The sequence below is a fragment of the Salvia splendens genome, chromosome 9 (assembly GCF_004379255.2).
Source record: "Salvia splendens isolate huo1 chromosome 9, SspV2, whole genome shotgun sequence".
Taxonomy (NCBI): domain Eukaryota; kingdom Viridiplantae; phylum Streptophyta; class Magnoliopsida; order Lamiales; family Lamiaceae; genus Salvia; species Salvia splendens.
Genome location: NC_056040.1, coordinates 5772517 through 5784504, shown reverse-complemented (window position 1 = coordinate 5784504; position 11988 = coordinate 5772517). Strand labels below are relative to the sequence as shown.

Below are 11988 nucleotides of genomic sequence, written 5' to 3'. Positions count from 1 at the left end.
GCAAAGGTTTAGTCTTTCTTGTCATCGATTGTAAACACAATGAATTAAAGTTGGGATTTTTTTAATGTTTCAAGTTGTGGTACGTTTATTCAAATTGGATTATTTGTACATCAATCGTCAATCGATAATACTAATGTAGTACTAAAACATAGTGGAATTTGTGTAACATCCACAACACATATCATTCATCACCAAATTCAATAAAAAAAATATAGAAGTAGCATAGCATCTAGTGACAAAGATAGCGAGAAAAGTCACCACCACCACCACCATTCTCATTCACATCCATCGAAGCGCCGTTGTCAGCGGTGGCGGCATCAACGGCGGCTGCTGCTGCTGCTGCGGCGGCGGCAGAAGAATCGAAGAATTTCCCTCCCTCATCATAGCTTCAGCAGACTTGACATCTTGATCAAAATCAGAATAATTAAACCGCATCGCATTGTTCTCAATCACCACCATCGCCTCAACCTCCGCCTGTTTCAAGAATTCGATTCTTGACCGCACCGCCTCGGCCTTGCCGCGCACCGCAGCGGCCAATTCCTTCAGCTGGGCCTCATCCATGAGGTCGAGGCGATCGTCCCACGTCGGAAACATCCCCTCCACATTCTTCTTCCTCAGCTTCTCGAGCTCCTCCTCGGCTTGCCTCTGCCGCTCGTCGAAGAAATTCGACAGCAAGTACTCCCTCACGCCGCCGCTGGGGTCATTTTTCTTGGCCTTGTACGCGTCGATGAGGCGGCGGACCTGATCAGGATCCTCCTCCGGCCAGACTGAGGTGGAATTGGTGGTGGGGTCGTGCAAGATCATGCATGCGGGGACGTCGCAGAGCGTGGTGAGTTGGTGGAGTTTCTTGATTAGCCCTTCCTTTCGCTTCTTCAGAGTAAGGATTCTTGATTTCTCTTTCTCGATCATCTCCATCTTCAGTTTGCCGCGACCCATTTGTTTGAATTTGATCGATTGTGAGAGAGGAGATGAGAGGAATGGGGTGTGGTGGTCGGTCTTATATAAAGTTTTCTTTTTTTCTCATTATGATACTGTAAGATAAAAAAAATTACCTTATATTTTCAGACTAATTAATGCAGAATCTAAATTACATTACTTTGCTTTATATTTTGCCAATTTTGAGTAAATTAGTAAAAAATAAATTCCTAATATTTTGAGACTAATTAAGGCAGAGTAAGGAAAAAAATCTAACTGGCCCATGGTTGCTTGAAGGGAAAGGATCAATTGATATTACTTTGCTCCATATTTTGCCAATTTTGAATAAATTAGTAAAAAATAAATTCATTATACAAATACTCCATCATACTGAAAATTTTCCTAATTGATACTCCTTATGTATTCTCTCTACATATATTTGTGCTAACTGCATAATGATTTTTGCTTTTTTTCTATTTTAAATGTGTGTGTTTTAATCTATTCTCAGTGTATAAATTGAGTAGGTAATTAATTTAAAAAGATTACTTTATTTTTTAATGAATTTTGTATTTAGAATTTTCAATGTGTATTTTTTTTCGATCTTTAATGGCATTATGAATAAAATTTAGCTTCAATATATATTTCAAAAATTATGATTAATACTTAATAGCATTATTTAAAAAAAAAGTAATGTACTCCCTCCGCCCGCGAATAGGAGTCTCATTTCTATCCGGCACGGGTTTTAAGAAATGTTAAGAAAGTAGGTGGAAAAAAGTTAGTGGAATATGAACACTTGTATATATTAGTTTTAAATGATATGTGAGTGGGATGAGTTAGTAGAATGTGGAGGCCTCTTACCATTTATAGTAATAATGAACCGGGACTCATATTCGCGGACGGGCTAAAATGATAAAACGGGACTCCTATTTGCGGACAGATGGAGTAATTGTTTATTACCGAGAGTGACAAATACTCAACTTTGACATCCTCTTGCGGGAGAATAGTTAATGCACAAGAATGAATTAAATGAAGTATGCTTCACACAAGTGTTGAAAATAACTAGAAAACTAGGTTTCTAAGTAATGAATTAGATAATGTTGTATCCGGAAAAATGAAATTTATTGAAGTCAGGCAGTTCAGAAGATTATTGTTTGAATAGAAGAACGAAAGTCTTAATGGTTGGACTAACTTTATTGAGTCACGCAGTAAAGATCATTGTCTGTCTCGAAAAGTATAAGTAGTACGAGAGTTCTAGTTGACAATAAATGGCATCGAAGAACAAAGTCTGAATGGTTGGACTCATTTTATTGATTCACATAGTAGAGAAGATCGTTTTCTGCCTTGAAAAGTAGAAACAATACGAGAGGTTTGACAATAGATGGCATCGAAGAACGAAAATCTGAATAGCTGGACGAATCGAACAGGCTAAAGAAGGGTTGAGGCAGAGATGCCGACTCATAGAACTCCAAAAGTCATATTTTAGTAGGAGAGTTTTCCGGGTTTCATAATCGACAGTGGGGTCGATGAACTGGTGACCCGATATGAGCACTATATATAGTGCTTCTACACCCGTTAAACTACCTTTAAGTCCTTAATAACTAATCCCAAAAAATTCTCTCTGTATTCCCAAGTTTCCTACGAAGTAAAACCCTCTTCTTAGAAATTGTGAATAAATCGCCAAGAAAAACCACCCGGCAAACCTAAATCCCCAATTTCCACTCCCACAAACATCGATTGCCGAGAAATCTGTATTCAATTAACAATCAGTTTCTGGTCTAAGCAGCAATCTAATCGTCGATTGATTGAATTTGAAGTAAATCCATGTTGCTTGGACGAACCAAATCAAGGGTTCGGTTCCACGACGCGCCGCCCAAATTCTCCTGCTCCTCCTTCAAGGACATCCACATTCTCCTTTCCGACGACGACGGCGGCGACACGCTCGCTTCCCCTAGAAGGCTCTCCATCTGCCACCGCACCCGCAGCAGCGTCAAGTCCCTCATCCGCAGCCTCTCTCACCTCCCATCATTCCTCGAGAACGCCGCCGCGGCTGCGGTCGCGGCGGAGGAGCAGAAGGAGGAAGAGCTCCGCCCCGAAATCCGAATCCCCGGAGCGGAGGCAACGATAGTGATCTACTTCACGAGTTTGCGTGTGGTTCGGTCCACATTCGAGGACTGCAAGGCCGTCCGAACGATCCTGCGCGCATTCCGCGTCCCGATCGACGAGCGCGATCTGTCGATGGACGGCCGCTTCACGGAGGAGCTTCAGGAAATCTTAGGCCTCACGGAGAAGTCGAAGCTGATGCTGCCGAGGGTCTTCATCGGCGGCAGATACATCGGCGGGGCCGAGGAGGTCCGCTGCCTCCACGAGACCGGTGAGCTGAAGAAGTACATGGAGAGGCTGCCGCGCGCCGCTCTCGGCACGTGCGACACGTGCGGTGGATACGGATTCATCCTCTGCATAGACTGCGACGGCAGCCGGAAATGCTACAACGAGAAAGCTGGCTTCAGGTGTTGTACGTTGTGCAATGAGAATGGCCTCATTAGGTGCCCTTCTTGTTCCTCTGCGCCCCTCTGAACTGCTTTTTGCTGATATGTTTGTTTGGATTTTTAGTCTTAGTTTTCTATATATAAATCCTTGACTACTATGTGAAACATTAAGCACTTGAGCTTTAGCTTTAATAGGTTAGTGCTTTTATGTGAGCTAGGGCTTGAGTGACTTTTGCTGTAGCTGATTTTGGGTTGATTTTAGTGTAGTTTTCTTTGACAAAAGGAGGAAAGAGTATTTTATTGCTTCCTTTGACACCATCCTGTTCCCATTGTGGATGAATGTTGCAAAAATGGTGTTTTTTGTGATCAAGAATTCGATAACTAAACAATTAGATAGTTTGTGCCTGTGTTTTCATGTTTGCGTTTTCAGTTGTTATGATGGTATACTTTATCGATCCACTTGGTTTGTTACTATTGTTAGTGTGCAATCTTGTTTACAAAGGAATGTGATCCATGGTGGTTGTAGTTGATAAGAAAAAGCTTGTGGGATTTCTTTATGTAATTAGATATTTCATGGACTACTTTGAACGACGTTATACCTTGCTGCGTTTGAAGCCGTAGATCTACTGAGGAAGGAAAATGTCCTTGGCAGTTTGTTTGCAGCACCTTCTTATGTCCCAGAGTTGGAAAGTATAGGAAGGATAATTATCAGTTTACAAAGCAGTTAACTCTTACAAATGCAGTGTGTGTTACTCCATATCTGAACAGGGTGTGTTAGTGTTGCAACTGGATGTTTCAATCAGTGTTTATTGCATTGCTCAATAGCAGTTCCTCTCTAGTCTAATTTGGTTGGATTTGCTTTACCTTCTACTGAATACATTTGTTTACTCTTTACTGTGATTTCCATGATGAATTCAGTCCTTCATTTTCCCAGAAATATGTGCATAGATACTCTGTAGTCTGAGATAAAGTGTAGTGGGTGAATTAAAAGATTGATGCATAGTTTGTGAGTGGTTCCCAGGTCATTATTGATGTTTCCACTTTGAAGAATTTGGAGGAAAAGTGGAGAGTGAGCATGTGTTACTACTCTGCTTCTGACAATAGGTTATCTTGTTTTGGAATATTAGATTTAGATCTATCAATTAGGGGTTGGGCCCCAATTCATATAACAAACTGATCTTTGAGCACCAAGGCGAAGTAACCCACTTCATACTTCCTCGAAAATGGTTTTATATGTAGACAACTTTCTCTACACTCTAATAAGGTTCTATGATCCTAATTCAGCCCAACAAATTTGTTAATAAAATATTCATTTTTTTCCTCATTCACATACACAATCCACCGGTCACCCTCCCAACATAACCTAATTCAAGTATTTTTTTTTCGCATACTCTTAATAAACATAATATTTGTTACTAATCCAAACAAATTGTGGTGTAATTTTCTTTTTAGTTGTAAGAATTGGCTTAGATTTGGAAAATTTTAGTGTTCTTAGAGTATCCTGAATTTGAGAAAAATTGAGCACTCTGATAATGTTCAAAATTTTGAGAACTTGGATGATTTTTGGAATTTGACAATTTTAGAATAAAGATCAATAGTTTGGATGAATTGGATCCATGGATTCTAGTTAGGGCTTAGGGGTGGAGAATTGAGTACTCGTACGCGAAAACAGCCCCGAAAGCTCACTTGATACATGATCGAGTCTTTTTGGGTACCCAAATACCCAATGTTGGTATCCGAGCCCTAATAATTGATATCGAATGCCCAAAATAGTACCAATATAATGTCAATATAAATCATTGGAGATTAAGTGCTTGTTGGACAGTAATTCACTTAAAATGTTTAATCCAAGAACCACAACTTGATTAGAACTAACTAGGTTTCGAATGGATATGATATTGTCATAAGGGACGAACTTACATGATTTTTAGGTGTGAAGCATTGATAATGTCACTCTTGGAAAGAGATGAATTTATCATTCTATGTCCATAAGAGAATTTGTGGGGTTGTAAGGTTTATTATTCAGTTCAAAATAAGATAAGAATTTAGTAAAAAAGATGGTAAACAATATATCTTGAATAGGAGTAAATCAGAGTATTAATTAGGTATGTGAGTATGTCTGGTACTGAATTGGGTTATCTAATCCCGTAAAATTGGGCATGGGTAAACCTGTATTAATTAGGTATGTGAATATGTCTAATACTCGATTGGGTTATCTGACTCCGTAAAATTAGGTATGGGTAAACCGGATACCCTATATTTGTTCTCATCCTTTTTTTTACGAAATCAATTTTGTGAAAATAAGAAAGCAAAATAACATTGGGATATTAATTAGAAGCAGAATGTAATATGTATAGATGAGAATACTCTCTTCGTCCGGCCATAAGTGAGATATTCTTTTGTACACAAGATTTAATAAAAAAATATGCTTAATAGGTTAAGTAGAAAGAAAATAAAGTATGAAAAAATACTGAAAAATAAAAAGAATATAGTAAGAGAGAATAAAAAAATATAAAGTAAATATGTTGTTTTTTGCTAAAGAAAGAATGTCTTGCTTATATTGGGGCAACGAAAAAAAATACCTCATTTATAATGGGACGGAGGGTGTAGTAAAATATCAATATCAAATTCAATAAATTAAAAAATAAAGAAACTCAAAGGCAAAAAAAATTAAATGACCAAGCAAGTTTCACTTTATTTGCTACATAGGCATCCGTCTATGTAAAGTAATTTGAGTATAAAAAAATGGAGTTGTAGCATGGATAAATAATCTTTTTATGATCATAAATAATATACCACAAAATATAGTACTAATAGTACAATATAGAAGATGAATTTGTATGCAACATAATATTCAACCAGCAGATAATAAAAGACTAATGATCATGTGACTAAACAACTTTTTATCACCATTAATTCTTTTGAGCATGAGATTTAAAAATGTTATTTAAAGAGTAAAGTAAAGAGATAGTAATATATTAGGTAAGAGAATAAAATAAGAGAAATTTTTTATTTTTTTTGCTATAAAGAAAATGGCAAGTGAGATGTCAAAAAAAATGTGAATCACTTATAGTGGAATGGAGGGAGTGTATTTTTTATAAAACAAAACAACATAAAATATATTTTTTCATTAGATAAAATCTAAATGTAATTTAGGCCAAAAGTTTGGAGCACATTTCCAATAAAAAAATCGAATCTAACTTATTGGGTTCTCACACGGGCTATACAATAAATGGATGGTTTTTAGTGCGAGGTCGTTATAACAGTCATTACATTAATTTATAATATATTTCGTGCGAGAATCCAACTACCTAATTCAAATTTTCAGACACCAAATTTACTGCCATGTCCAAACGAAGCTTTTTGCATAGTTCGGGTATAATAATCTTTATATTTCCGATCATAAAATTATGCATACCTCATTGTAACTATTTTATCATGATCTATATTTTGATAAATACTAAACTATTTATACAGCTATCTCTTCAGGTAAAGAATGAATAGTGATTGCAAGTGGATCCCACCAATAAATTTCTCACTCATTGCTCTTTTCTTAAAAGCAGAAAAAACAAATCTCTTCTGGTCAAATATTTGATAACAATATATAGAGACTTTGCAAATAAGAATTATTTTAATTGTAACCGTTGTACTTTTTATTTCTTTACTTTATAATTAATTGGTTAATTAAAGTTTCGATTGAGATGTATAAACCTAAGTTGCGATGTTGATTAATGAATCTTAATAATATAAAGATTATCACAACACAATGATATAATTATAATTAGGTCCTACTTAATAATTAAATAAATAATTTGAAAAGGAGTTGTTGCCATTTCATTTTACTAATTATTTCAATATGAAACTTTTTCAAAATTTGATCCAAATAGAAAAAAAGATTGTTTTTTAAGAAATGATTAGTGGCGGTAGATGAGTTGACTCTGAATGTCCAATTTAATAATTATAGAAGAAGTATATTATCAAATAAACTAGTACTACTATATTTCATCAAAGTTTACTGATAAGCGTTTGCAAGGATGATTAATCAGCCAATTGCCATTATGGCAACTTCCTCAAACAGTTGTAGAATCCATGGCATCCCATTCTCAAATTAATAGTAATCACCATGAATTTAAGAAATATTCTCAACTCACATGTTTCGCACATGAAATATTAAATGCCCTAACTGAAAAAAAGAATATTTTAGAAGGTCAGCGACGACCACTAACAACAACAACAACGATGAATACTCAAATTCATAGATTAGCTAGATGGAGGTCGAGCTCCTCCTCATCCGCGAGGTTGAGATACTTACACACTTCTTCTTCTTCTTCTTCATCGCCATCGCAAGTGGACTCCATCACTGAATCCTGACGGGGCTCTGTTCCGCTAGTATTCAGTTCTTGGGAGATGAATTGGTTCATCTCCAGTTGCATCAGGCGCTCCTGGTAATACTGGATGCTGTAGGGCTTCTTCGGCTTCAGTTCATTTGGGCCCAAATCATGTTGCGGACTACATGGTTGTTGATCACCTTTGGCTCTAGCTAGGGCTTCTTTCATCTCTCTTATCTCCCTCCGTTTCTCCTCCAGCCTCTCTGCGAAGTAATGATTCAATTGCATTTCGATACATTATTTGATTGTGTTGTGAGTCGCAAGAATTAAGTGGTTGTGCAACAAATTTACTTAAAATCGAATGCGACAATCATCCACGTGCAGACCAAAACGGAAAAATGTGTCGTTAGAGCATCCACAACCGTGCTCTTGCCAGCGGCACGGTTGTGGGCCCGGGCGGTACTATTCATGCCTGCTCTCTGGCAAGAGCACAACACCCACAACTGTGCTCTTCCGCAAGGACGAGCACAATTAATATAAAATTCAATTACACAAAAACATTTCCATAATATTAAAATTCATTTAAAACCCACAATAAATATTACAAATGACAAATAAAATTAAACATTGCATAATTAAAATCCTAAAAATTAAAAATTACATAATTAAAATCCTAAAAATTAAAAATTACATAATTAAAATCCTAAAAATTAAAAATGACACTACTCGTTGCCGAATTTCGCCCACATGTGGTTGATTAGGTCTTCTTGTAGTTGATTGTGGATTCGAGTATCGCGCATTGTGTGTCTTGTCTCGATCCTCTGGCCAACCGTCGTATGCTCGCCTCGGCGTAGGGGAGACCTCGCTGTTGAGCTTCCGGCTTCGTCCTCGTCGTAGAAGCTAGCCGCCCTCGGCCCTTCGTCGGCTATAATCATGTTGTGTAATATAATACACGTGAACATGATGTCGGCGATATTATTCACGTACCACAGCCGAGCCGGGGCCTTCACAATGTTGAATAGAGCTTGAAGGACCCCGAAGGCTCTTTCGACATCTTTCCGCGCTGACTCTTGACGCTGCGCAAAAAGAACCCGTCTCGGGTCGTGCGGGTTGTGGAGCGTCTTCACGAACGTCGACCACCTTGGGTAGATACCATCGGCGAGATAGTAACCCATGCGGTATATATTTCCGTTGATGGTGAAGTCGATCGCCGGTGCTACACCATTCATCACATCATTGAAGAGTGGTGACGAATATAGCACATTCAAGTCGTTGTTGGATCCAGCAACGCCGAAATATGCATGCCAAATCCATAGGCGGTAGTCGGCGACCGCCTCAAGGATAAGCGTTGGGCCGCCGCCTTTGTGACCGCTCAAGTGTTGCCCCCTCCAAGCAGTCGGACAATTCTTCCACCTCCAATGCATGCAGTCAATGCTGCCAAGCATTCCGGGAAAGCCATGGACTGATTCATGAAGACGAAGCAACCGTTGGCAATCATCAGTGGTGGGTGCTCGAAGGAATTCATCCCCAAAAGCAGAACGAACGCCCTCGCAAAAATTCTTTAAACATAGGATTCCAGTGGACTCACCGATATGCAAATACTCGTCGAACATGTCGGCCGTTTGCCCAGTAGCGAGTTGTCGGATGGCACACGTACACTTCTGCAACGCCGTGATACTTTGCCGGCCGGCTGCATCTACACCTGTTTGAAAGTATTCAACACGTGCGGACAATGTGTTGACAATTCGCATGAACAAGCGCTTTGACATGCGAAAACGGCGCCTGAAGTAATCTGCCGGAAACCGCGGCTGGTCGGCAAAGTAGTCGGCAACGAGCCTTTCGTGGGCTCCCTCCCGGTCACGATGGATGTACCGTCGATTTGATCTGGTTCGTTGAGGAGGAGGAGCAGGGGTATTCGCCGCGACATATGCTTCGTAAGCGGCACGATGTTGTTCGTAGTATTCTTGTTCTTCGCGTTCCGCTTCCGCCATAATATGGGTGAAATCCATTTGAGATTTTGAGTGGGTGATGAATGTATTGATAGTTTGTATGAGAATTATGAATGAGAGATGAATGAGAGATGATTTGATGTGATAAATGGATGATGAATGTGTGTATTTATAGATGATTTTGGGGAAAAAAAATAAAAAAAAAATCAAAAAAATTCAGAAAAAACGGGAAAAAAACGGCCATATTTTTGGGATTTGGAAAATATTTTTTTTTTATTTTTTAGCATTATTTATAATTAAATACCGATTTTTAAAAAAAAATAAAAAAAAGTTTAAACACAACGGCTATGCCGTTGACGAATGGGAGCGCGCCACGTGTGCGTCCGCTGGCACGGACGTGCTCGATACATCGAGCAGCGCCGTGCCAGCGGCGCGGCTACAGCGGCGGCGGTCCTGCGCCTTGCCAACGGCGCGGACGGCGGTGGCGTCTTTCGCCACCGCTGCGGATGCTCTTACTTCGCCGACAAAGGGAATACTAATTAAATATTCACCTTCGGCAATCTTTGATTCTGCGGCACGAATTTCGAGGATTGTTCTTAGCGAATCATTTTCGAGCCGCAAGCTTCTCTTCTTCTCGTGGTAGCCTTGGATTCGTGGACTTAGAGACGCAACCACCTCCTTAAAAAAACAAAACAAAACAAAACACTAGTATGAATTCATGCATTTTTATTGGTGGATTGTAAAATTGATTTTCTATGAATAAATAACAATACATGCAAATTAAATTAACCTCCAATTCTTTAACTCTCCTTTCCAAATCAGTTATGAACTGAGATCTCTTCCATCTCGATCTCTGCGCAGATAGCCTATTTGATATGGTCCTATATATATTCAAATTCACAGAAATAAATTAATCTGCATGATCTATATATACACACATTTCCAAGAAATTAATTTGTGTTTTGTTTAATTAACTACTCCTACCTTCTAAGCAGTTTGACGTCCATATTCACGTCTATTTTCCGGCCATGGACGAGCTCAAACGCGATTGCCATATCGAGATCCATACTCACTTTCGATTTCTCCGGTTGAGACGACAGCCTTGGCTGACGTGGAGGCAAAGGCAAAGGGCTATTCATCTTCCTCATCATCTCCTTCTTCCAATATTCCCTCATTTTTCCCACATCACAGGCGTCGCCTCCCTATCCTCCAACGTTGCTAGGCTGGATTCTCGAGCTGCCGGAATTAGGATCAAATGCTGCCATTTCTTGATGCTTGATTGCTTTGTTTGCCTAAAATATAGCAAATTAATTTCAGAAAAAAATAGAATTTTGTAATTAAACCCTAAAAAAAAGGGAGATGGTGATAATGAAGAATAAGAGGGTTTGAAGTGGGGAGAGATTAGAGAAACCTTGAGTTTGATTTAAGGAGTGTGATGGGGTACGAACTAAACAAGCCCAACAGCAGTGACGGCCCATCAGCCCAAAGCCCAAGGAAGAGTATGAGTTCGGCATTACCAAAGAGTTCGGAGGAGTTCGGCATTACCAAAGAGTTCGGCCTCAGCCTACAGCTCGGTAAAAGCCAACCAATCAAGCTCTGCTCTCAGGTCGGCATCAAGCTCTACTCTCAGATCGGCAACCAAAGCAGTTCGGTCTCAGTATTCGACCGAACAAGGAGTTAGTGGACCCATGCAGGATTTCCACAACTTCCAACACACCCACTACCACGTGGCGTCAACTCAGGCCACGATCTTAGGCCATGACCTACACGACCTCCACGACCTAGAGTGATGATGTAAGCCACGATCTTAGTTCAATGTATAAATAGAACTTAGATCTGATAGAAAAGGGTTAGAATCTCTCTAGAGAAATAATCATATAGCAAGTCTGTGTTGTAAGCTGTAATTCGCAGATCAAGCAATACAAACCTGCCCCCATTTCTCCCCGTGGACGTAGATTTACCTCAGTAAATCGAACCACGTAAAATTCTCTGTGTCGTAATTTATTTTTACGAGCATTTATCATCATCAAAAATTCGCGGAACCATCACTGGCGCCGTCTGTGGGAACCAGAGAACAAAATTTGTGATAAAGCGAATTTTTGATCCATTTTTTCCACCCAAAAAATGCATACCAGATCGCAGAGTACCCGTATTCCTGCCCGTGAGAACCAGGAGGAAGCCAATCCATCCCATAGGTCGGGAAAACAGCCTAGGGATAAATCCACCACCAGTTCTCATGGTGGAGGAACAAGCCGCTCCAAAAGCCGTCACACCGAGTCTTCCCAGCAGCCCGATTTGAACGAGGCTGTC

At 39.4% G+C, this 11988-nt stretch overlaps 2 protein-coding genes across 2 annotated transcripts; one reads left to right on the top strand and one right to left on the bottom strand.

The window, feature by feature from the left end:
- Window positions 1–279: 279 nt before the first annotated feature.
- LOC121749050 (agamous-like MADS-box protein AGL80) lies at window positions 280–915 on the bottom strand. Its single transcript, XM_042143669.1, has one exon. It carries the CDS (start codon window positions 913–915, stop codon window positions 280–282), a length of 636 nt encoding a protein of 211 aa, XP_041999603.1.
- A 1432-nt stretch (window positions 916–2347) lies between these two features.
- On the top strand, window positions 2348–3820 carry LOC121746741 (uncharacterized protein At3g28850-like). The gene has a single exon (XM_042140666.1). It carries the CDS (start codon window positions 2737–2739, stop codon window positions 3487–3489), a length of 753 nt encoding a protein of 250 aa, XP_041996600.1. The 5' UTR covers window positions 2348–2736; the 3' UTR covers window positions 3490–3820.
- The last annotated feature ends 8168 nt before the right edge of the window (window positions 3821–11988 follow it).